This window comes from Salmo salar, chromosome ssa24 (genome assembly GCF_905237065.1).
Source record: "Salmo salar chromosome ssa24, Ssal_v3.1, whole genome shotgun sequence".
NCBI classification, from domain to species: Eukaryota; Metazoa; Chordata; class Actinopteri; order Salmoniformes; family Salmonidae; genus Salmo; species Salmo salar.
The window spans coordinates 10,032,529-10,059,948 of NC_059465.1; the positions used below are offsets into that span (position 1 = coordinate 10,032,529).

Sequence of the window (27,420 nt, forward strand, 5' to 3'; positions counted from 1 at the left end):
GTTGTCTGTTTAAACTACTAGCACACAGCTCAGACACCCATGCATACCTCACAAGACATGCCACCAGAGGTCTCCTCACAGTTCCGAAGACCAAAAAAGACTATGAGAGGTGCACAGTACTACATAGAGCCATGACTACATGGAACTCTATTCCACATCAAGTAACTCATGGAAGCAGTAAAAAGCAACAACAAAAAATATATATATATAAAAATACACCTTATCGAACAGTAGGGCTCCCGAGTGGTGCCGCATTCTAAGGCACTGCATCTCAATGCTAGAGGCGTCACCACAGACCCTGGTTCGATTCCAGGATGTATCACAACCGGCCGTGATTGGGATTCCCATAGGGCGGTGCACAATTGGCCAAACGTCATCCGGGTTATAGTTTGGTCGGGGTAGGCCGTCTTTGTAAATAAGAATTGGTTCTTAACTGACTTGCCTAGTTAAATAAAATAAAAATGTAAAAAGGGACTGTGTAGAGAGGCACACGACAACATAGATTCTGTGTTGTAGATATGTGGTAGAAGGGTAGTGGCCTGAGGGCACACAATCTATTGTGAAAAGTAATGTAATGTTTTTTTTTTATTGTATAAAACTGCTTTAATTTTGCTGGACCCCAGGAAGAGTATGGGGATCCATAATAAATAAATACAAAATGGCTGTCTAGTAACGATCAACAACCAGCTTGACGGAGCTTGAAGAATATATATTTTTAAATGTACAAATATTGTACAATCCAGGTGTGCGAAGCTCTTAGAGACTTACCCAGAAAGACTCACAGCTGTAAATCACTGCCAAAGGTGATTCTAAGATGTACTGATTGACTCAGGGGGTTGAATACTTATCTAATCAAGATATTACATGCTGACCACACAGCTCGCATAGCGCACACGAGCTTTGCAAAAATAAATATACAAATAAATGTTATTAAATCATTGCACCCACACTGCTCGCACACGTCAACAAGCATCTGCGTAGCCAGGCACTAAAATAGAACTTGGTTATATTTGTGACACAAGAACCACTGCAAGTCCCACCTCTCCCATCTCCTCATTGGTTTATAAGAGCATATACCCACGTGGGTGATTGAAAGATGAACTGGGGTCCACACTCGAGTCCAGTTAGTAGTGCACATTAAAGTTGGTTGTCAACTGCCATATAAAGTCCAAAGAAGAAGCAGCCTGAAGGAGGAGAGATTACTAGAAATGAACTCCGTTTACCCTTTCATCTGTGGATTAATTGTCCGAGTAGAGGACCTTGTTCATTTCAGGTAAAATAACAACCCAATGTTTATATACCAGAACAAATGATCTAACAGCAGCAAGCTAGCTAGCTAAATTGCCATAAATGTTTAATGCTTTTCATCCTGTCCCCAAATTAATATAGCTGGATCAGAGTTCGTTTTAATATTTCAACCTGCGTGTCCTGATTGCGTCTGGTGTGGGTGGATAAAAATCAACATGCGCGCGATGGTGGACACACGTGCGGGAGCGGTCTGGTCAGCATGATGGTGTTTTATTTTTAATATATACACACACACACACACACACACACACACACACACACACACACACACACTTTTACAAAACGGTATAATTTTTCTTCCAGTTTCAAATGAGAGTATTTTGTGTAATCATTGACAAAACAACAATTAAATCCATTTTAATCCCGCTTTAACAACAAAATGTCAATGGGTGTGAATACTTTACTTTCTTAAGGCACTGTAGGCCATTTCTGTGGTCTACACACCCAGTTTACCCAGAATAATCTAGCTAACTAAGTAGAGGACACTGACCCCAATTCACATGCTCTGCCTTGGGAAGAGCCACAAACGTATGACCATGAACCAAAATGGCAGCTATTAATAAGGTTTTGACTATGTGATGTAACAAAAGACTTAGCAAACTTGACCCTGAGCCACGTTCAGACATGACATAATTCCACGTGAGAGCACAGCAGAGTGGGTGTCCCTCACTGGGCTTGAGAGGTAAATACAGAGAGCGAGAGATGTCTAAATTAAACATGGCACAATAGTCCAGCAGGGCCAGACACACATCACCATGTTATACAGTTGAAGTCGGAAGTTTACATACACTTAGGTTGGAGTCATTAAAACTCGTTTTTCAACCACTCCACAAATTTCTTGTTAACAAACTATAGTTTTGGCAAGTCGGTTAAGACATCAACTTAGTGCATGACAAGTATTTTTTCCAACAATTGTTTACAGACAGAATATTTCACTTATAATTCACTATCACAATTCCAGTGGGTCAGAAGTTTACATACACCAAGTTGACAGTGCCTTTAAACAGCTTGGAAAATTCCAGAAAATGATGTCAAGCTTCTGATAGGCTAATTGGCATAATTTGAGTCAATTGGAGGTGTACCTGTGGATGTATTTCAAGGCCTACCTTCAAACTCAGTGCCTCTTTGCTTGACATTGTGGGAAAATCAAAAGAATCAGCCAAAACCTCAGAAGAAAAAATTGTAGACCTCCACAAGTCTGGTTCATCCTTGGGAGCAATTTCCAAACGCCTGAAGGTACCACAATCATCTGTACAAACAATAGTACGCAAGTATAAACACCATGGGACCACGCAGCCGTCATAATGCTCAGGAAGGAGACGCGTTCCGTCTCCTAGAGATGAACGTACTTTGGTGCGAAAAGTGCAAATCAATCCCAGAACAACAGCAAAGGACCTTGTGAAGATGCTGGAGGAAACAGGTACAAAAGTATCTAAAAGTATCTACTCCCTTCACAGAACAGCACAAACTAGACACTCTAACCCGGAGTCGCCTCTTCACGGTTGACATTTAGACTGGTGTTTTGCAGGTGCTATTTAATGACGCTGCCAGTTGAGGTCTTGTGAGGCGTCTGTTTCTCAAACTAGACACTAATGTACTTGTCCTCTTACTCAGTTGTGCATTGGGGCCTACCACTCCTCTTTCTATTCTGGTTAGGGCCAGTTTGCGCTGTTCTGTGAAGGGAGTAGTACACAGCATTGTACCAGATCTTTAGCTTCTTGGGAATTTCTCGCATGGAATAGCCTTCATTTCTCAGAACAAGAATAGACTGACGAGTTTCAGAAGAAAGGTGTTTGTTTCTGGCCATTTTGAGCCTGTAATCGAACACACAAATGCTGATGCTCCAGATACTCAACTAGTCTAAAGGAGGCCAGTTTTATTGCGTCTTTAAATCAGGTCAACAGTTTTAAGCTGTGCTAACATAATTGCAAAAGGGTTTTCTAACGATCAATTAGGCTTTTAAAATGATAAACTTGGATTAGCTAACACAACGTGCCATTGGAACACAGGAGTGATGGTTGCTGATAATGGGCCTCTACGCCTACGTAGATATTCCATTAAAAGCCGTTTCCAGCTACAATAGTCATTTACAACATCAACAATGTCTACACTGTATTTCTGATCAACTTGATGTTGTTTTAAATTGGACCAATTTTTTTTATTTTCTTCCAAAAACAAGGACATTTCTAAGTCACCCAAAACTTTTGAACGGTAGTGTACCTCTGCCGCTCTGCTCGCCTTCAAACACAACACAGGGAATTTCCTCCTGCAGCAGGATCTAAATAAGGCCAATCGTATTTATCCTCTCATTTTGAGTGCTCTGGAATAGACTCACCAAGCAGTCGCCAAACCTGATCCCCAACTTATTATTCACTCCTCCCCCTTCACCCCAATTCAGATTCTCCGTTTTCATTGGCAGACTCAAGGAGAGGGGGAAATTGGGTCAGTAGGGTAGAATCACCTCGATACTGAAGTAGCCTCGGTCTACGTAGTCTCCCAGGAACAGATAACGTGTGTTGCTGGGCGAGCCTCCCACTTCAAACAGCTTCATTAGGTCAAAGAACTGGCCATGGACATCTCCACACACTAAGGACAAACAAACAACACTGTTAGGGAAGGAAACAATAGGTTATTATCCTCTAGTACAGGAGTGACATGGTCTGATGTGCATATCAAAGTAATGTCATAAGAGTGAGAGTAATTTCAGAGTTACCCAATTCTGTCTATGACAAAGTAATCTGTTCATGTACAGCGAAGAAATGTAGGCCTATTTGCATGTGATTGAGGCTGTGTGAGCACTAGCAGGGTGCAGAACAGATATACTAAGCTGGACCAGGACAGTAAGGACAGTTGTGTGAAACTGGGAGTTCAGTTCAAAGGCATTTAATGACACCCATAACTCAGGCCAGCAAAATGGGTCCACTCCAATACACCTTCTGTCAACAGATGCAGTTAACAGTTCTGTGGTACCACGGCATAGTGCCCAGGCATGTGTTGTATTTACTCTGGGCCTGGTTGGGCACTATTCCATGGCACTGTATGAATGTCTGTCTGCTGGGTGCCAGAGAAAGAGAGTCGTGCATGTACTATCCTCACTCACTATGTGTGTAGGCCAGAGGGAGCAGGCTAGCCAGCAGCATACCACCCTGCATCCCACTGCTGGCTTGCTTCTGAAGCTAAGCAGGGTTTGTCCTGGATGGGAGACCAGATGCTGCTAGAAGTGGTGTTGGAGAGCCAGATGGAGGCACCCTTTCCACTGGTCCCCCCAAAAAATCCCAATAAACCCAATCAACGATTGGGGACATTGCCCTGTGTAGGGTGCCGTCTTTCGGCTGGGACTTTAAACGGGTGTCCTGACTCTCTGTGGTCACTAAAGATCCCATGGCACTTATCGTAAGAGTAGGGGTTTTTACCCTGGTATCCTGGCTAAATTCCCAATCTGGCCCTCATATCATCCTCTCCCCGGTAACTATTCCCTAGGTCGTTGCTGTAAATGAGATGTGTTCCCAGTCAACTCACCGGGTAAAATAAATAAAAAACAAAACCCTGATGGAACCAGTCTAATCCCTGCGTTCTCACCATTCTATTTCACTTGTGCAGTAAAACAATGGAGAATGGAGCGATCAGGCTGGTTCCACCAGCTGAGGAGAGTTTGAAGATTTATGAGTCAAATGTACGGGATACACTGTCCAATGAAATACTTACTTGCGGGGTACCTTCTCAACAATGAAACAATAAGAAATAATAAAAGATAGTATGAACATAAAGTAAAAGCCTCAGTAGAATAGAATACAGTTGAAGTCGGAAGTTTACATACACCTTAATCAAATACATTTAAACTGTTTTTCACAATTCCTGACATTTAATCCAAGTAAAAGTTCCCCGTCTTAGGTCAGTTAGGATCACCACTTTATGTTAAGAATGTGAAATGTCAGAATAATAGTAGACAGAATGATTTCTCAGCTTTTATTTATTTTATCACATTCCCAGTGGGTCAGAAGTTTACATGCACTCAATTAGTATTTGGTATCATTGCCTTTAAATTGTATAACTTGGGTCAAACGTTTCAGGTAGCCTTCCACAAGCTTCCTACAATAAGTTGGGTACATTTTGGCCCATTCCTCCTGACAGAGCTGGTGTAACTGAGTCAGGTTTGTAGGCCTCCTGGCTCGCACATGCTTTTTCAGTTCTGCCCACAAATTCTCGATAGGATTCAGGTCAGGGCTTTGTGATGGCCACTCCAATACCTTGACTTTGTTGTCCTTAAGCCATTTTGCCACAACTTTGGGAGTATGCTTGGGGCCATTGTCCATTTGGAAGACCCATTTGAGACCGAGCTTTAACTTCCTGACTGATGTCTTGAGATGTTGCTACAATATATCCACATCATTTTCCTTCCTCATGATGCCATCTAGGTTTGTGAAGTGCACTAGTCCCTCCTGCAGCAAAGCGCCACCACAACATGATGCTACCACCCCTGTGCTTCACGGTTGGGATGGTGTTCTTCGGCTTGCAAGCCTCCCCTTTTTCCTCCAAACATAATGATGGTCCTTATGGCCAAACAGTTCCATTTTTGTTTCATCAGACCAGAGGACATTTTCCAAAAAGTATGATCTTTGTCCCTATGTGCAGTGGGAAACCGTAATGTGGTTTTATTAAATGGCGGTTTTAGAGCAGTGGCTTCTTCCTTGCTGGGTGGTTTTTCAGGTCATGTTGATATAGGACTCGTTTTACTGTGGATATAGCTACTTTTGTACCCGTTTCCTCCAGCATCGTCACAAGGTCCTTTGCTGTTGTTCTGGGATTGATTTGCACTTTTCGCACCAAAGTACGTTCATCTCTAGGAGACAGAACGTGTCTCCTTCCTGAGTGGTATGACGGCTGCGTTTGTACAGATGAACGTGGTACCTTCAGGCGTTTGGAAATTGCTCCCAAGGATGAACCAGACTTGTGGAGGTCTACAATTTTTTTTCTGAGGTCTTGGCTGATTTCCCCACAATGTCAAGCAAAGAGGCACTGAGTTTGAAGGTAGGCTTTGAAATACATCCACAGGTACACCTCCAATTGACTCAAATGATGTCAATTAGCCTATCAGAATCTTCTGTTCCAAGCCGTTTAAAGACACAGTCAACTTAGTGTATGAAAACTTCTGACCCACTGGAATTGTGATAGTGAATTATAAGTGAAAAAATCTGTAAACAATTGTTGGAAAAATTACTTGTGTCATGCACAAAGATGTCCTAACCGACTTGCCAAAACTATAGTTTGTTAACAAGAAATTTGTGGAGTGGTTGAAAAACGAGTTTTAATGACTCCAACCTAAGTGTAGTAAACTTCCGACTTCAACTGTACATTTTTTGTGCATAAGTATAATACAGGAAGGCACAATTTATAGTCCAATATTTACATGTCTTTTGGGGAAGGGCGAAGTATTTAAATTGTGCAGTATTTAGCAATCATAAGTCAGGTAGCAGCAGTTGATGTGTGTCTAGCATGATTGAGTGTGTGTGCGTGCTAACGTGTGGAGAATCAGAGCAGGTGGTCAGTCCAGTTCAAGTGTTCAGCAGTCTTATGGCTTGTAGATCAAAACTATCTCTGAGCCTGTTGGTATCAGACCTCATGCTTCAATACCGTCTGCCTGACTAAGGGAGTGGAACAGCTCGTGTGTGGGGTCCTTGATGCTGGAGGCCTTCCTCAGGCACCGCCTCGAGTAGATGTCCTGGATGGGTGGGAGTACGGTCCCAGTGATGTACTGGGCTGTCTTCACCACCTGCTGGAGGGCCTTGTGGTCGTGGATGGAGTAATTCCTGTAACCAGGCTGTGATGCAACCAGTCACGATGCTCTCAATGGTGCAGCAGTAGTATTTGGAGAGGAGTGGTGGTGGTCCATGTCAAGTCCTCGGTGATGTAGACGGCCGAGGAACTTAAAGCCGCTGACTCTCTCTACTGCAATCCCATTGATGTGGATCGGGGCATGTTCCCTCCTCTGCTTCCTGAAGTCAACAATCAACTCATTTGTTTTGCCGACATTGAGGGAGAGGTTGTTGTCTTGGCACCACAATGCCAGTTCACATACCTCCTCCCTATAAGCCAACTCGTCATTGTTGGTTATCAGGCCTAGAACCGTGGTGTCGTCAGCAAAATAATTATTCAAATCCACATGAACTAGATGACATTTACATTTGAGTTATTTTGCAAACATTCTTATCCAGAGCAACTTACAGAAACAAATAGGGTTACGTGCCTTGCTTAAGGGCACAGAGATTTTTCACCTAGTCGACTAGGGGATCCGAACCAGCGACCTTTCAGTTAATGGCCAAACGCTCTTAACTGCTAGGCTACTTGCCTCCCCAAATGGCATGAAGTATATGTAGCCTAAATCCAAGACCTGGGTGTTAAAACGAACTTCCTGAAGACGTATGTTGCTTCAGGCAAAATGCAAAAGGTCATGCTTCACAAGCTAAACAAGCTAAACGTTCCCATTTGCATTTGATCCCTTTGAAGCAGTTAGTGGAGGCCAGGTGACTGACCGCCTTTGGAGTAGCAGGTAAGTTCCTTCTCCTCAGGTAAAGGAAGGGAGTGTACACAACGGTGTTGTGGTGTGCTGTGTACTCAACACTATCCTCATGTAAAACAGTGAAAGAAAAGGTGTTTCAAGTCAACAGCCAGTCACATACAGTAACACCAAAAAAGGGGACCAAGTTCCTTCTTTCCAACCTAATGTCTGTTTGTGCATAGGTTGTGTATATTGGAGGGGTTGGGTATAGCAGAAGGCACATTTTCGTCTAAAATGGATTAATAAAAGTACTATTCTTCCCTTACCTGTGATGGGTGCCTCTACCTCCAGCATGCATTTCTCCTGTCTCAGGATGTTGGCGCCGTCGTTGATGACCCGGAGGGCCACCTCTTCCTCCAGCCGGCCCTCCTTCACTAGGTGGGTGCGGAGCGTCTCTGCGTTGGGCTTGCCATCCTCAAACAGCTCCTTCATAGAGAGACGCTGCTGGGGAGGGTACGGCACGGCTTGACAGGGGAAAAGAGGGGAAACATTAATGAGGTGTCCCAAAAAGGCACCCTTTTCCTATTTAGTGCACTACTTTTGAGCAGGGCTTTGGTACAACCTAGGTCCACTGGGTCCCACCCACAGAGATTTCGTTTGCATATAGCTTTAACACCTCCATGAGTCAGTCAGTCAGCATTGATCTACAATGCATTATGTCTGACAGTGTTTTACAGATTGCTCATTTGTGCTGGCAAATCGCATACTATCTAAACGCGGCAAGAAAAGAAAGATCCCCTTTTTCAGGGATCTGTCTTTCAAAGAATTTGTAAAAATCCAAATAAAAAATCCCATGCTTGTTCAATGACCCATAAACAATTAATGAACATGCACCTGTGGAACGGTCGTTAAGACACTAACAGCTTACAGACGGTAGGCAATTAAGGTCACCATTATGAAAACTAAGGACACTAAAGAGGCCTTTCTACTGACTCTGAAAAAACGAATAGAAAGATGCCCAGGGTCCCTGCTCATCTGCGTGAACGTGCCTTAGGCATGCTGCAAGGAGGCACGAGGACTGCAGATGTGGCCAGGCCAATAAATTGCAATGTCCGTACTGTGAGACGCCTAAGACAGCGCTATAGGGAAACAGGACGGACAGCTGATCGTCCTCGCAGTGGCAGACCACGTGTAACAAAACCTGCACTAGATCGGTACATCCGAACATCACACTTGCGGGACAGGTACAGGATGGCAACAACTGCTGAGTTACACCAGGAACGCACAATCCCGCCATCAGTGCTCAGACTGTCCGCAATCGGCTGAGAGAGGCTGGACTGAGGGCTTGTAGGCCTGTTGTAAGGCAGGTCCTCACCAGACATCACCGGCAACAACGGGACTATGGGCACAAACCCACCGTCGCTGGATCAGACAGGATTGGCAAAAAGTGCTCTTCACTGACGAGTCGCGGTTGTGTCTTACCAGGGGTGATGGTCGGATTCACATTTATCGTCAAAGGAATGAGCGTTACACCGAGGCCTGTACTCTGGAGCGGGATCGATTTGGAGGTGGAAGGGCCTGTCATGGTCTGGGGCAGTGTGTCACAGCATCAACAGACTTAGCTTGTTGTCATTGCAGGCAATTTCAATGCTGTGCGTTACAGGGAAGACATCCTCCTCCCTCATGTGGTACCCTATCTGCAGGCTCATCCTGAGATGACCCTCCAACATGACAATGCCACCAGCCATACTGCTCGTTCTGTGCGTGATTTCCTGCAAGACAGGAATGTCAGTGTTCTGCCATGGCCAGCGAAGAGCCCAGGGACTGACCAGGACCAACCCTGCTTAGCTTCAGAAGCAAGCCAGCAGTGGGATGCAGGGTGGTATGCTGCTGGTTTACATACGTTAACACAAGTTAGCCTAGAGAGCCCACATCTTAGACAATAAAAACAACAATAGTTTGCCCCCGGTGATGCGTTGTGCATACCTCACTACCCTCTGGAGAGCCTTACGGTTGTGGGCAGTGCAGTTGCCTGACCAGGCGGTGATACAGCCCGACAGGATGCTCTCGATTGTGCATCTGTAAAAGTTTGTGTGTTTTTGGTGATAAGCAAAATTTCTTCAGCCTCCTGAGGTTGAAGAGGCACTATTGCACCTTCTTCACCACACTGTCTGTGTGGGTGGACCATTTCAGTTTGTCTGTGATGTGTACGCCGAGGAACTTAAAACTTTCCACATTCACTACTGTCCCGTCGATGTGGATAGGGGGTGTGCACCCATTGCTGTTTCCTGAAGTCCACGATCATCTCCTTTGTTTTGTTGACGTTGAGTGTGAGGTTATTTTCCTGACACCACACTCCGAGGGCCCTCACCTCCTCCCTGTAGGCAGTCTCGTCGTTATTGGTAATCTATCCTACCACTGTAGTGTCGTCTGCAAACTTGATGATTGAGTTGGAGGCGTGCATGGCCACGCAGTCATGGGTGAACAGGGAGTACAGGAGAGGGCTGAGAATGCACCCTTGTGGGGCCCCAGTGTTGAGGATCAGCGGGGTGGAGACCAGACACGTGTCCCATAATGTGCCTGCATTCCATACAGAACCAGGCTAATAACGACAAGCCGTATTTTCAATTAGCATGCCTTTGCAGGGCTTGACATTCAGGTAAATTTGCCAGTGGCAACCCAGGCCAGTGCCAACTGAAAGCTATTGCCCCGAATGAAGAAAATACTGCCCCGGAAAAGTGTGCAGCATTTAAATGTCATCTTTAACCTGTTAGGGCTAGGGGGCAGTATTGACACGGCTGGATAAAAAACGTACCCGATTTAATCTGGTTACTACTCCTGCCCAGTAACTAGAATATGCATATAATTATTGGCTTTGGATAGAAAACACCCTAAAGTTTCTAAAACTGTTTGAATGGTGTCTGAGTATAACAGAACTCATATGGCAGGCCAAAACCTGAGAAGATTCCATGCAGGAAGTGGCCTGTCTGACAATTTCTTCCCCTTCTTGATTATCTCTATCCATTACAAAGGATCTCTGCTGTTACGTGACACTTCCTACGGCTGCCATAGGGTCTCAGAATGCGGCAAAAAGCTGAATCGTGGCTTTGCAGGCTCTGGCTGAAAAAAAGTAGCGCGTTTGGGTAGTGGCTGGTTACAGTACTGTGAGACTCAGGCGCGTGTCCGCGTCGACCGAATGCTTTGTTTTCTTTCCTCTGTTTACCTAAACGCAGATTCCCGGTCGGAATATTATCGCTTTTTTACGAGAAAAATGGCATAAAAATGGATTTTAAACAGCGGTTGACATGCTTCGAAGTACGGTAATGGAATATTTAGACATTTTTTGTCACGAATTGCGCCATGCTCGTGACCCTTATTTACACTTCGGATAGTGTCTTGAACGCACGCACGAACAAAACGCCGCTATTTGGATATAACGATGGATTATTTTTGACCAAACCAAAATTTGTTATTGAAGTAGCAGTCCTGGGAGTGCATTCTGACGAAGACAACAAAGGTAATGAAACATTTGTAATAGTAAATCGGAGTTTGGTCAGGGCTAAACTTGGTGGGTGTCTAAATGGCTAGCCGTGATGGCTGGGCTATCTACTGAGAATATTGCAAAATGTGCTTTCACCGAAAAGCTATTTTAAAATCGGACACCTTGATTGCACAAAGGAGTTCTGCATCTATAATTTTTTTAATAATTATGTTTTTTGTGAACGTTTATCGTGAGTAATTTAGTAAATTCACCGGAGGTTTGCGGGGGGTATGCTAGTTCTGAACGTCACATGCTAATGTAAAAAGCTGGTTTTTGATATAAATATGAACTTGATTGAACAAAACATGCATGTATTGTATAACATAATGTCCTAGGTGTGTCATCTGATGAAGATCAAAGGTTAGTGCTGCATTTAGCTGTCTTCTGGGTTTTTGTGACATATGCTAGCTTGAAAAATGGGTTTCTGATTATTTCTGGCTGGGTACTCTGACATAATGTAATGTTTTGCTTTCGTTGTAAAGCCTTTTTGAAATCGGACAGTGTGGTTAGATTAACGAGAGTCTTGTCTTTAAAATGCTGTAAAATAGTCATATGTTTGAGAAATTGAAGTAATAGCATTTCTAAGGTATTTGAAAATCGCGCCACGGGATTACACTGGCTGTTGCGTAGGTGGGACGATTTCGTCCCGCCTAGCCCAGAGAGGTTCATTTGTGGGCTGAGCAAGTAGCCTATAATGACCTACCCTCCATACACACAATTACATTTTAACTTGACAATATCATATTTACATTGATTGTTTGGCAGAAAAAAATAAAACGATTGCGCAATCTCAAAAAAGGATGTTATTGTTAGCGATTTTGAACAGTCACTACAGTTGTAGGGCCCTATAAAATAAGTTTGATATTTTGATAAATTTGGTTTTCCAAGTTGTATTTTTCTCCAGATCTCAGTTTTCCTAGTTTTATCAGGTTTTTGCTCTCTAAAATAATTCATAGAATTATTTTTTTTTTTTAATAAATAAAACATTTTAAGTCCACAACCATGCCTAAACCAGATCAGGAGACCACTTTTGAGGTCTGGTAATAATCCCCCCTCAAAAATGTGGAGGGTGTAGCTGCCCTTTAATTCAATTGCACACCTAGCAAGAGACTTGTGTTTGGCTAGCAGTGTTCTTGTACTGTACAATGTACAGTGTAGACTAGAGGTCGGCCGATTAATCGGAATGGCCGATTAATTAGGGCCGATTTCAAGTTTTCATAATCGGTATTTTTGGACACCGATTGTGGCCGATAACATTGCACTCCATGAGGAGACTGCGTGGCAGGCTGACTACCTGTTACGCGAGTGCAGCAAGAAGCCAAGGTAAGTTGCTAGCTAGCATTAAACTTCTTATAAAACATTTTTTTTTAAATCACTTAACATAATTACTAGTTTACTACATATGGTTGATGATATTACTAGTTTATCTAGCTTGTCCTGCGTTGCATATAATCGATGCGGTGCCTGTTAATTTCTCATCGAATCACAGCCTACTTCGCCAAAACGGGTGATGATTTAACAAGTGCATTCGCGAAAAAAGCACTGTCGTTGCACCAATGTGTACCTAACCATAAACATCAATGTCTTTCTTTAAAATCAATACACAAGTATATATTTTTAAACCTGCATATTTAGTTAATATTGCCTGCTAACATTCTTTTAACTAGGGAAATTGTGTCACTTCTCTTGCATTCAGTGCAAGCAGTCAGGGTATATGCAGCAGTTTGGGCCGCCTGGCTCGTTGCAAACTGTGTGAAGACGATTTACTCCTAACAAAGACCGTAATTAAATTTGCCAGAATTAGACTTAGGGATGCCACCCGTTAGATGAAATACGGAACGGTTCCGTATTTCACTGAAAGAATAAACGTTGTTTTCGAAATGATAGTTTCCGGATTTGACCATATTAATGACCTCAGGCTCGTATTTCTGTGTGTTATCATGTTATAATTAACTATATGCAGCAGTTTGGGCCGCCTGGCTCATTGCGAACTGTGAAGACTATTTCTTTCTAACAAAGACAGCCGACTTCACCAAACGGGGGATGATTTAACAAAAGCGCATTTGCGAAAAAAAAGCACAATCGTTGCACGACTGTACCTAACCATCAATGCCTTTCTTAAAATCAATACACAGAAGTATTGATTTTTAAACCTGCATATTTAGCTAAAAGAAATCCAGGTTAGCAGGCAATATTAATCAGGTGAAATTGTCACTGCTCTTGCGTTCATTGCACGCAGAGTCAGGGTTTATGCAACAGTTTGGGCCGCCTGGCTCGTTGCAAACAAATTTGCAAGAATTTTACGTAATTATGACATAACATTGAAGGTTGTGCAATGTAACAGGAATATTTAGACTTATGGATGCCACCCGTTAGATAAAATACGGAACGGTTCCGTATTTCACTGAAAGGAAAAACGTTTTGTTTGAGATGATAGTTTCCGGATTCGACCATATTAAATGACCTAAGGCTCATATTTCTGTGTGTTTATTATATTATAATTAAGTCTATGATTTGATAGAGCAGTCTGAGCGGTGGTAGGCAGCAGCACGCTCGTAAGCATTCATTCAAACAGCACTTTCGTGCGTTTTGCCAGCAGCTCGTCGCTGTGCTTCAAGCATTGCGCTGTTTATGACTGCAAGCCTATCAACTCCCAAGATTAGGCTGGTGTAACCGATGTGAAATGGCTAGCTAGTTAGCGGGGTGTGCGCTAATAGCGTTTCAAACGTCACTCGCTCTGAGACTTGGAGTAGTTGTTCCCCTTGCTCTGCATGGGTAACGCTGCTTCGAGGGTGGCTGTTGTCGATGTGTTCCTGGTTCAAGCCCAGGTAGGAGCGAGGAGAGGGATGGAAGCAATACTGTTACACTGGCAATACTAAAGTGCCTATAAGAAAATCCAATAGTCAAAAGGTATATGAATTACAAATCGTATAGAGAGAAATAGTCCTATAATTCCTATAATAACTACAACCTAAAACTTCTTACCTAGGAATATTGAAGACTCATGTTAAAAGGAACCACCAGCTTTCATATGTTCTCATGTTCTGAGCAAGGAACTTAAACGTTAGCTTTCTTACATGGCACATATTGCACTTTTACTTTCTTCTCCAACACTTTACTTTTGCATTATTTAAACCAAATTGAACATGTTTCATTATTTCTTTGAGGCTAAATTGATTTTATTGATGTATTAAGTTAAAATAAGTGTTCATTCAGTATTGTTGTAATTGTAATTATTACAACAACAAAAAAGTCTGATTAATCGGTAGCGGCTTTTTTTGGTCCTCCAATAATCGGCATCGGCGTTGAAATATAAAATCGGTCAACCTCTACTCTGCATGGGCCGCGGCTTTTGTGGAGCGATGGGTAACGATGCTTCGAGGGTGGCTGTTGTCGATGTGTTCCTGGTTCGAGCCCAGGTAGGGGCGAGGAGAGGGATGGAAGCTATACTGTTACACTGGCAATACTAAAGTGCCTATAAGAACATCCAATAGTCAAAGGTATATGAAATACAAATGGTATAAAGAGAAATAGTCCTATAATAACTACAACAAAACTTCTTACCTGGGAATATTAAAGACTCATGTTAAAAGTAAGCACTAACTTTCATATCTTCTCATATTCTGAGCAAGGAACTTAAACGTTAGCTTTTTTACATGGTACATATTGCACTTTTACTTTCTTCAACACAGTTTTTGCATTATTTAAACATCTTTCATTATTTGAGGCTAAATTGATTTTATTGATGTATTATATTAAGTTAAAATAAGTGTTCATTCAGTATTGTTGTAATTGTCATTATTACAATTAAAAAAATAAATATATATATGTTTTAAATTGGCCGATTAATCGGTATCGGCTTTTTTTTTGGTCCTCCAATAATCGGTACCAGCGTTGAAAAATCATAATCGGTCGACCTCTAGTGTAGACTACATGTCACGGCAGAGTTTGATAAACAAATGCCCCGCGATTGATACAAATCATCATGATATCATTCTGCCAGGTACCCCTACTTTTTAGAAAACATTTAATTGGGAAGGTTTTTTGGGAAAGCCTTTAGAAATGTTAATTCAAATAGCGCATGATGACAATTGCACACCGCAAAGATTCAACCAAGACTTCGGACCAAACTTCTTTAATAAGCTACCTGGTCTGCATACAAATTGTGGCATACACATTTCAGTTTCAATAAATCTAGCTAATTGTTAATCAAAAACTAACGTGACCAGCAAAAAAATGTAAATCACTGGCGACCAATAAAAAAAATTGGTGTTGCACTGCCAAGTCAAAGGGACGCTAATGTGTTTGGTCGCAGTTTTGAACCCTGCTTAACACATTTACTAGGAACAGGAACCAGCCACGTTGGGTGCGTGAGCATTGCAAAATAAATGTACACATGGGCATTTCCGTCAATGGACCCATGAGCATAAACATGTGAAGTTCATAGGGGCATATACAAATTGGGTGTCAAACTAAAAGCGAAGAGTCTATATTTTGGGAGAATGAAGGCATGGATACATTTTTCATCTTAAAAATTAGGCATAAGTAAAGGCTTTGGTTTATGGATAAACAGATGGAAAAGGGATCTTTGAAAACATTTACCAGAAAATGTCTTAAAAGGTATCAGAAATACACCAAAACACAATGTTGACAGAAGGAACCCTGCCAGCTAATAACACTTATATTTCGTTTTGGAGACATTGTTTACCTTCAGTAAGTTTAAGAAATATTTCATTGTAATTCAATTACCAAAAACCTACAATATATTTTCTAATTTATCTCCCTCATGAGGGAGAATAATGAAAGTGCACAGAAGTAACAAGTAACGGTAGAGCTGCCAAATAGTGATTTTACTGATAATAATTAATAAACAAGTGATTAAAATTAGCAATTCCGTTACCAATTACCAAACAAATCAGTAATGGAATTAATGTAACTGAATTGGCTACAATGGGAAATAATAAGTCACAAACCACAGTTTGGACACCTACTACTGGCCTCCCTTCCAGTGGCATACTGGAATATTCAGACCCCATGACTTTTTACACATTTTAAAATTGATTAAATTGTTTTCCACACAGCATGCTGCTGCCACCACCGTGCTTTACTGTAGGGATGGTGCCAGGTTTCCTCCAAACGTGACGCTTGGCATTCAGGCCAAAGAGTTCAATCTTGGTTTCATCAGACCAGAGAATCTGCTTTCTCATGGTCTGAGAGTCCTTTAAGTGCCTTTTAAACTCCAAGCAGGCTCTCATGTGCCTTTTACTGAGGAGTTGCTTCCGTCTGGCCACTCTACCATCTGATTGGTGGAGAGCTGCAGAGATGGCTGTCGTTCTGGAAGTTTCTCCCACCTCCAGAGAAACCCTGGAGCTCCGTCAGAGTGACCATCGGGTTCTTGGTCACCTCCCTGACCAAGACCCTTCTCCCCCGATTCCTCAGTTTGGCCAGGCGGCCAGCTCTGGAAAGATTCTTGGTGTTTCTGAACCTCTTCCATTTAAGAATGATGGAGGCCACTGTGTTCTTGGGGACCTTCAATGCTGCAGACATTTGGTACCCTTCCCCAGATCTGTGCCTGTACACAATCCTGTCTCGGAGATATACGGACAATTCCATCGACCTCATGGCTTCGTTTTTGCTCTGACATGGACTGTCAACTGTGGAACCTTATATAGACAAGTGTGTGCCTTTCCAAATCATGTCCAATCAATTGAAATTACCACAGGTGGACTCCAATCAAGTTGTAGAAACATCAAGATTTTCAATGGAAACAGGATGCACCTGAACTCAATTTCAAGTCTCATAGCAAAGGGCCTGAATACTTACGTAAATAAGGTATTTCTGTATTTTCTTTTTTTTAAATACATCTGCAAAAAATACAAATAAAAACTTTTTGCTTTGTTATTATGGGGTATTGTCTGTAGATTGTGGAAACATTTTATTTTATCCATTTTAGAATAAGGCTGTAACGTAACAAAATGTGGAAAAAGTCAAGGGATCTGAATACTTTCCAAATGCACTGCATTTTCAGCTCATAACCGTTTTGTCTTTCTGTTGTCTGGTGGTCAAACCAAGAGTGCTAAAACCAGTCTTAAGTATGGACAACCCCCTCTCTCTCTCCAGTTAATGCCAACTCTCCCAGCTCTTTCTGACACCTACCCATAAGTCCCCTTGCTTTCTATTTACTGTGACCAGCATCCTCACCCGCTGAGCCCTGACCGGCACCGTATGTCCATGGACGTTGAAATCTGGTCAGTCCACCCTGGCCTTGATAATGTCCAGACAGGTTCAGATTTGGTCCGGTCTATCATAGCTGTATGTTTGGATAATACAGTACTCTACAGTGAGTAGAGAACAGCACTGTACAGTGAGTAGAGCACATTCTAATACAACACAGTACAGAAAAGTAAGGTATATTGTACTGTACTCAACTACACTGAACTCTACCATACTCTGCTCTGGTGTGCTGTATTGTACTGCACTTTTCTCTACTGTGCTGTCCAAACTTGTGAAACATGAGGAACTATGCATTTCTGTGTAGTACAGATCAGGGACCCATAATCTAATTCCTTTATCGTAATTCCGTTTCCGGGTGTAAATCCACTTCCCTTCAATAACCAAAAGAGATTTTTTCAAACTCAAGGTGCCATGTCATTGTTGACATATTCTTTCTGCAGACCAAAAAAAAATTCTTTTTTTATTATTTACCATAATTCTGTTACCAAAGTTTGTATCTGCACAGTTCTTGCACTAAATACGTTTTAGACTTTTTTTCTGTGGAAATTGTTAAAAGTAGTCCTCGTGCATAGTTCAACTTTGAAATCAATGATTTTTGTTTGGCATACATTTTAAAGTGAAAAAAAAAAAACTGAGTCAAAGCTCCCGAGTGGCGCAGTGGTCTAAGACACTGCAACTCAGTGCAAAAGGCGTCACTGCAGTCCCTGGTTCGAATCCAGGCTGCATCACATCCGGCCGTGATTGGGAGTCCCATAGGGCAGCGCACAATTGGCCCTGCGTCGTCTGGGTTTGGCCGGGGTAGGCCGACATTGTAAATAAGAATTTGTTCTTAACTGACTTGCCTAGTAAAATAAAGGTTACATTAAAAAAAATAGATCTTTTTTACCGTGGAATTCCCCACATACAGTACATGTTATTCAGTAATTTCATCCAAACTGCTCACGCGCGTTTCTACAGGCATCTGCGTAGCCAGGCGCTAAAATAGAAATTGGTTCTATTTTAGACGATTGATGCCCTGCAAGTCCGGCATCTCCCATCTACTCATTTTTTTTTTAACCCTTTTTTGCAATATCCAATTGGCAGTTACAGTCTTGTCCGTACAGGAGTTGCAGCGATGGGACTCGGGAGAGGCAAAGGTCGAGAGTCGTGTCCTCCAAAACACGACTCTGCAAAGCCTCACTGCTTCTCGACACATTGCCCGCTTAACCCGGAAGTCAGCCGCACCAATGTGTCGGAGGAAACGCTGTACAACTGGCGACCGTGTCAGTGTGCATGCGCCCAGCCCGCCATTTTAACTTGCGTTCCATGAATGCGTCTGGTGGGGACGGAAAAAAATCAACATGCGTACAATGACACACGCACAGAGACGGTTTGGTCTAGGTGTTAGGATCACATACACATCCCCATGTCTGGGGTGTAGGGATGCACATTTCTGTCAATGTTGCTGCAGAGTGCCTCCACATTTCTATGGTTGGATTTTGGCAAGGCTACTATGAAGCTAGGCATTCCTCATTATTTGAAGTGAAGTAAAACGTTCATGTTTCAAACAATTCTACTGCATCAAGCTCACATTGTAAAGTGGTGGGTGACACGCCGACAGGCTATAGTCAATGGTAGGCAGGCTATGCACGCTAACGGCAAATGGGAAGCGAGCTTTAATTACAAGTTGAGAAATAAGAATAGTAGCTCTTTTTAAAATCGTGGCCATCAAAACAGTTTAACCTATATAGACCGATAAGCATGACCGGTCAAATGTATTGTCAGCGTCAAACCGGTTAACTGTGGGATCATGATCATCATGGTTCATGAACAACTGCCTGCTAAACCCCACCAATGACAATCTGTGCCATTAGATCTATACCACCGTCCAGACTTACCTCAGGTGCCTGAGAAGAGGGCACAGACCGGGGTTAAAGTCCAGATGAGGGGCCACTCAGTCGCCACATGGCTCAGGTTGTAGCACCGCACAGAACATCAGAGATTCGAGGCCACAGGCCACTCACGAAAGCCACACAAACCAATGGCTGGAATATGAGTGAGCTCTAATGAGCTTTTGTGCAGGTGTGTTTAAATCAGTGTGGTGGCACCTGACTGTCAGGAGGACCAGAGGCAGCCTGATGCATTAGGCTATAGCCTAACCTTACCTACTACCATCAATCACAGGTTTCCAGGAGGTTGAGGCCGGTCTGGAGAGATGAGGGGGTTGGTTGACTTGTGCAATGCGTCAGCAGCAGAATCAATTGATCATATTATCTGTCTGAGAAACAGTCTGACACACCGTTTGTCATGCTGAAACAAAAAGCCACGCCTCTTTACTCCACTGGAATCTTTGACAGGTTTTGGAGCAACACATCAGTCAAATGCAAGTCCATCCTATTCCCTACATAGTGCACTACCTTTGACCAGAGCCTTATGGATAGCCTACTATGAGTCCAGTAGCCTTGTTTTGGTGTGCAGCACAGGACAGGTAGGGTGCAGGCTGGCTGTGTGATGAGCTGGCTTGGGATGGGGAATGGAGGGAGGGGGATTACTGGCACGGACCTGGCCGGCCTGCAGTGGGATTGCACCAGCAGAACACAGTGAGCTCCAACTTGGTCAGCCTATGATCAATACAAGCTGTCATGCTCTGACAAGTGTGGTATAAATAAACAGTAAGCGTTCCTAGACCTACAAGGCAGGCAACGAAAGGAACTGTAAGCTGGGTACAAGCGTTAAGAGATTAGGCAAAGCCTCTATTAGCAGGGGATTCGAAGTTCAGAGTCTGTTTATTTAGAAGCCTAGCTAGCTAGCCCCACTGGAGGCAAGATCCTGGCCGCAAGGATCCAAGAAAATATGGATGACGGATGGCGATTCAGTGTGGGGCAAAGGCAAGGTAGGCAGTAGCTAGCATGTGTCAAGGGCTAGGCCTATTGGCCAGTTATTGGGATCAACAACACCATCTCAGTGAAGCTGACTGGAGCAAGAGTGCTGGATCACACAGCACAGATCAGCCATAGTATTCTAGGGTCACCTGCACATGATCCCAGTCTACAGTGGTGGTGACTAAATCCACTGCATGAGAAGAGTTGGACACAAGATTCAAACTGCTATTGGTCAGGAGGACCAAGAGTTTGGAAACAAAATCATAGGATAGGATAGGCCTACACTGAGTTTATATACACTACATGACCAAAAGTATGTGGACACCTGCTTGTTGAACATCTCATTCCAAAATGGCCATTAACATGGACTTGGTCCCTCCTTTGCTGCTATAACAGCCTCCCCTCTTCTGGGAAGGCTTTCCACTAGATGTTGGAACATTGGTGCGGGAACTTGCTTCCATTCAGCCACAAGAGCATTAGAGAGGTCAGGCACTGATGTTGGGTGATTAGGCCTGGCTCGCAGTCGGCGTTCCAATTCATCCCAGAGATGTTCGACGGGGTTGAGGTCAGGGCTCTGTGCCGTCCAGTCAAGTTCTTCCACACCGATCTCAACAAACCATTTCTGTATGGACCTTGCTTTGTGCATGGGGGCATTGTCATTCTGAAACAGAAAATGCCCTTCCCCAAACTGCACAGCATTGTCTACAATGTCATTGTATGCTGTAGCGTTAAGATTTCCCTTCACTGGAACTAAGAGGCCTAGCCCGAAACATGAAAAACAGCCTCAGACCACTATTTCTCCTCCACCAAACTTTACAGTTGGCACTACGCAGTCGGGCAGGTAGCGTTCTCCTGGCATCCACCAAACCCAGATTCGTCCGTTGGACTGCCAGATGGCGAAGTGTGATTTCATCACTCCAGAGAACGTGTTTCCACTGCTCCAGAGTCCAATAGCGGTGAGCTTTACAACACTCCAGCAGACACTTTTCACAGCTGACCCTATTACAACACTTTCTGTGAGCTTGTGTGGCCTACCACTTCACGGCTGAGACATTATTGCTCCTAGACATTTAAACATCACAATAACAGCACTTACAGTTGACCGGAGCAGCTCTAGCAGGGCAGAAATTTGACCAACTGACTTGTTGGAAAGGTGGCATCCTAAGACAGCGGCACATTGAAAGTCATTGAGCTCTTCAGTGAGGCCATTCTACTGTCGATGCTTGCCTATTGAGATTACATGGCTGTGTGCTCGATTTTATACACCAGTCAGCAAAGGGTGTTGCTGAAATGGCCGATTCCCCTAATTTGAAGGGGTGTCCACATACACTATGTATACAAAAGTATGTCCTTTAGATTAGTTTACTAATTAGCATGATGTTCAGCGGCCTCGTCATGACAAACGAGACATACGACTTAATGATAAACAAGACCTACATCTCACCCAAATTGGCATGACAACAAACAGGACAAAGGGCCAATATTTATTCAATCTTCGTTTCATATTTGGATCCTGCTGGTATAGAAATAGTCATATTATTGTATCATCAAACACTCACAAAAGGGGACAATGGCACACTGAATGATTAGGCTACAGAATCAGAACAATATGGCTCAGGTAGCTGTGGGGGGACTTGGACATTGTTGTCCTCCCATCCAAATTGCACTAATCACTGAACACATTACCCAGCCAAATTAGATAATTACAGTGTACAGTCGTGGCTAAAAGTTTTGAGAATGACACATGCCAGGCCGGACTGCAGAGGTCTTGAAAAAGAAGGGTCAACACTGCAAATATTGACTCTTTGCATCAACTTCATGTAATTGTCAATAAAAGCCTTTGACACTTATTAAATGCTTGTAATTATACTTCAGTATTCCATAGTAACATCTGACAAAAATATCTAAAGACACTAAAGCAGCAAACTTTGTGGAAATTAATATTTGTGTCATTCTCAAAACTTTTGGCCACGACTGTAGAGCTAGGCGATATGGACAAAAATCCATATTACTATAAATTGCCAGAATTGATGCGTTAATGGATTTTATAGGGCCCTAAATTATCCTTTAAATTACTACTACTAGTTTGATGGTTGTAGACATTGATTGTCCCATTAACAATAACCCATATTAACATACTTATTTCATTTCAAACTTCACATCTCTCTAGTACAGGCTACGTATCGTAATAAATTATATGAGCAAAATGCCTGCGATAAGTGATCGATGTTGATCATTTTTGGCTTATCGTCCCAGCTCTAACACAGAGTGGTGGTCCTCTCTGCCACTAAGTCAGTGACATCACATGCTCTGTGCACAGCACAGGACCCAGCTGGGCCTCTCCCTTTCAGACAGGCAGACATGGTTATCATACACTCTGGTTCAGTCTGGTTCAATTACCCATACCAATTACCAAATTACTGATTTGAGGCTACCCCTAAACCACATAAATGATGCGCAAAATATCAAATCACCAACAAAGAAAAAATTATGAATATCTGTCATTTTCCATCTGGACTACAGCTGTGTTGTACAAGTAGAGCACTTGTACAACACATCCCATCCAATCCACCTCTTTAATAATGTAGGCTATCCACAAAGGAGAGGATTTCATATTGAAAACAAAGTGTCAGTTTTAGTGTGAGACAAAAAAAAAAGGTGGATAGTACCACTTTCGGAAGATTAGCAGCATCATCCTACTCATCAAGCCTCTCCTGATCCTTGGTACAGTTAAAACTGCCATGCAGGGACCCCACTAGACCTGACTGGATGTACAAACAAATCTCTTTCTCCCACTCTTCCTCCCTACTTTGCACTTTCTCCCACACCCTGTGGCTAGACCACGTCGGGCACGTTACTGGGGAGATTCTTTCCGCAATTAACTCACCCTCTCCCTACTGGCATACATATACATTTGGATCCCCTGCCAGGGCATTCTCTTGCTCCTGGCCCTCTCACCCTGAATTGGTGGGTAGCGCTGGGCTGGCCGAAGGGGAGAGCTGGCTTGTGCTCAGCTGAACAGACCCTTCAGGCCAGGCAGTGCTAACAAGGTCCAAAACAGCTGAGTTAAGAAATCCACCTTGCCAGCCTAATCACAGCAATAGCAAACCTCTCATGGTTTGAGAGTGACTGCACACAGTCACTACATTGCTCATGATGAGATATCATTGGCCTATCTAGAACACCCCACTGAAACCTGCCTAATGATGATACCAAGTACCTTACATCACTTTCCATGACCATTGACTGAGTAAGTAGACCTGGAAGAACGTGTCAGACCGCAACTACAAAGCTATGCCCTGGTGATTTAGAGCCAGGGGTCACAGGTGCCTCTTGATTCACCTCTGGTCACAGTAAAGCTTAATGGCAGGCCTGCTATAAACCATGTCTTGAAAATATACTGGCCACTATCAATCCTTTCTCAAACCATTCTGTGTATGTCGTCGTGCCTGTTGACTTCTACATGTGCGGAGTGAGTTATACTAAATATATTAACAAGTTAATGTATATGTGTCCTACTGTTACTTAGCGAAAATTGAACATTGTGACAAAACTAAGTTACTACTGCAGCCAAGTAGATACAGTTCTGGTTCGTTCAATATAACTAGTTAATTACTGTAGCATGTTCTTGCAGCTTCGTTTGGTGTAACTACAGTAACGTTACCTAACTTGTAGGCTAGCTAACTGGCTAATAATTGGAATGTTAAAACAGAACGTTAGGTAATTTACATAGCTAGCTGACGGTACAGTAGTTAGCTACATTTGCGAAATCGACTCACCTTTTACGAGCCGCTCAGTTGTAGATTGTTTTTCTCCGGCGTTCTCCTTGTCTTTGTCTTTTCCAGACATGTTAGTTCCGTCTGGCCTCCACTCAGGACCAAGTTTGATGAGCTAGTTTTACTAGCTAGTTTGTAGTGCAAGCTGGTTACTCCGTCTTGAAGTTATGAGAGTGAATAGAGATTTGTTTTCTTCCAGAGAGGATTGATTTGATTAGGTTCGATTGCTAACACTAACAGCGTTAATCCGTGGCAAAATGTTACAAATTGATATGGACCATAGAAAACGGAGAAGTGGTGATTGTCCCGTGTAGCAAAAGTCTTGACTATTTACTTAGTGGATAAAGTTATTGCGATTTTCGACTTTAAGAGTTAGCTAGCAAACTAGCTGGGTATCAGATTGACAAATAACTTGCAGTCCATTTGAATGCTAATGAAAACGTTAGTCAGTAACCTCATTATCAAATTGCTTGGATTACTTAGATGATTCATCCATAAAACCTGTCGCTTTCAAACCAGCGTTTCCTCGCGGTTATCGAGCCCTGTTCCAGGTGTAACTAGCTATTGTTCCCGTTCTGACCGTAACCACACGGATTAAACTCTAATCTGACAGCGCACACAGACGGTCGTCACTATTTACCACAACCACAAAGTAATAAACCCCTCCTATTTCTAAAATGTATCTTCTTAAAATCTGATTTTAAACCTAACTTTAACCCTAACCACAATGCTGACATTATGCCTAAACTTAAATTAAGACAAAAAAGCAACACAATAATAATAATACATTTTTACGATTATAGGAAATTTCGCCTTTGTGGCTGTGGTAACTAGTGGCAACCCAGAGACGGATTTCCTACAATATGGCGGAGGCGGAATTGACTCCCTAACGAAATGACGTAGCTATGGTAACGTAATGCGTACACGTCAAATCAAATCCAATTGTATGTGTCACATTTACATTTACATTTAAGTCATTTAGCAGACGCTCTTATCCAGAGCGACTTACAAATTGGTGCATTCACCTTATGATATCCAGTGGAACAACCACTTTACAATAGTGCATCTAAATCTTTTAAGGGGGGGGGGGGGGTTAGAAGGATTACTTTATCCTATCCTAGGTATTCCTTAAAGAGGTGGGGTTTCAGGTGTCTCCGGAAGGTGGTGATTGACTCCGCTGTCCTGGCGTCGTGAGGGAGCTTGTTCCACCATTGGGGTGTCAGAGCAGCAAACAGTTTTGACTGGGCTGAGCGGGAACTGTGCTTCCTCAGAGGTAGGGGGCCAGCAGGCCAGAGGTGGATGAACGCAGTGCCCTTGTTTGGGTGTAGGGCCTGATCAGAGCCTGAAGGTATGGAGGTGCCGTTCCCTTCACAGCTCCGTAGGCAATCACCATGGTCTTGTAGCGGATGCGAGCTTCAACTGGAAGCCAGTGGAGAGAGCGGAGGAGCGGGGTGACGTGAGAGAACTTGGGAAGGTTGAACACCAGACGGGCAGCGGCGTTCTGGATGAGTTGTAGGGGTTTAATGGCACAGGCAGGGAGCCCAGCCAACAGCGAGTTGCAGTAATCCAGACGGGCGATGACAAGTGCCTGGATTAGGACCTGCGCCGCTTCCTGTGTGAGGCAGGGTCGTACTCTGCGAATGTTGTAGAGCATGAACCTACAGGATCGGGTCACCGCCTTGATGTTAGTGGAGAACGACAGGGTGTTGTCCAGGATCACGCCAAGGTTCTTAGCACTCTGGGAGGAGGACACAAGGGAGTTGTCAACCGTGATGGCGAGATCATGGAACGGGCAGTCCTTCCCCGGGAGGAAGAGCAGCTCCGTCTTGCCGAGGTTCAGCTTGAGGTGGTGATCCGTCATCCACACTGATATGTCTGACAGACATGCAGAGATGCGATTCGCCGCCTGGTTATCAGAAGGGGGAAAGGAGAAGATTAATTGTGTGTCGTCTGCATAGCAATGATAGGAGAGACCATGTGAGGATATGACAGAGCCAAGTGACTTGGTGTATAGCGAGAATAGGAGAGGCCTAGAACAGAGCCCTGGGGGACACCAGTGGTGAGAGCGCATGGTGCGGAGACAGATTCTCGCCACGCCACCTGGTAGGAGCGACCTGTCAGGTAGGACGCAATCCAAGCGTGGGCCGCGCCGGAGATGCCCAACTCGGAGAGGGTGGAGAGGAGGATCTGATGGTTCACAGTATCAAAGGCAGCAGATAGGTCTAGAAGGATGAGAGCAGAGGAGAGAGAGTTAGCTTTAGCAGTGCGGAGAGCCTCCGTGACACAGAGAAGAGCAGTCTCAGTTGAATGCCCAGTCTTGAAACCTGACTGATTAGGATCAAGAAGGTCATTCTGAGAGAGATAGCAGGAGAGCTGGCCAAGGACGGCACGTTCAAGAGTTTTAGAGAGAAAAGAAAGAAGGGATACTGGTCTGTAGTTGTTGACATCGGAGGGATCGAGTGTAGGTTTTTTCAGAAGGGGTGCAACTCTCGCTCTCTTGAAGACGGAAGGGACGTAGCCAGCGGTCAAGGATGAGTTGATGAGCGAGGTGAGGAAGGGGAGAAGGTCTCCGGAAATGGTCTGGAGAAGAGAGGAGGGGATAGGGTCAAGTGGGCAGGTTGTTGGGCGGCCGGCCGTCACAAGACGCGAGATTTCATCTGGAGAGAGAGGGGAGAAAGAGGTCAAAGCACAGGGTAGGGCAGTGTGAGCAGGACCAGCGGTGTCGTTTGACTTAGCAAACGAGGATCGGATATCGTCAACCTTCTTTTCAAAATGGTTGACGAAGTCATCCGCAGAGAGGGAGGAGGGGGGAAGGGGGAGGAGGATTCAGAAGGGAGGAGAAGGTAGCAAAGAGCTTCCTAGGGTTAGAGGCAGATGCTTGGAATTTAGAGTGGTAGAAAGTGGCTTTAGCAGCAGAGACAGAAGAGGAGAATGTAGAGAGGAGGGAGTGAAAGGATGCCAGGTCCGCAGGGGAGGCGAGTTTTCCTCCATTTCCGCTCGGCTGCCCGGAGCCCCTGTTCTGTGAGCTCGTAGTGAGTCGTCGAGCCACGGAGCAGGAGGGGAGGACCGAGCCGGCCTGGAGGATAGGGGACAGAGAAAATCAAAGGATGCAGAAAGGGAGGAGAGGAGGGTTGAGGAGGCAGAATCAGGAGATAGGTTGGAGAAGGTTTGAGCAGAGGGAAGAGATGATAGGATGGAAGAGGA

The 27,420-nt window shown here is 43.8% G+C and overlaps 1 protein-coding gene across 5 annotated transcripts in view; it reads right to left on the bottom strand.

Moving 5' to 3' along the window:
- LOC106585124 (serine/threonine-protein phosphatase 2B catalytic subunit gamma isoform) overlaps positions 1-24,856 on the bottom strand; it is a 70,996-nt gene extending 46,140 nt beyond the window's left edge. For 3 of the 5 annotated variants that reach the window (XM_014170980.2, XM_014170981.2, XM_014170979.2), the window contains exons 1-3: positions 24,220-24,856; positions 8,131-8,328; positions 3,770-3,894 (exon numbers count right to left, since the gene is read on the bottom strand). In XM_014170980.2, coding sequence (XP_014026455.1) covers positions 3,770-3,894; positions 8,131-8,328; positions 24,220-24,289 — 393 coding nt within the window. In that variant the 5' untranslated portion in view covers positions 24,290-24,856. The remainder of the gene's footprint in view (positions 1-3,769; positions 3,895-8,130; positions 8,329-24,219) is intronic. The other 2 variants (XM_014170983.2, XM_014170982.2) reach the window with 1 other exon arrangement.
- Between the last annotated feature and the right edge of the window lie 2,564 nt (positions 24,857-27,420).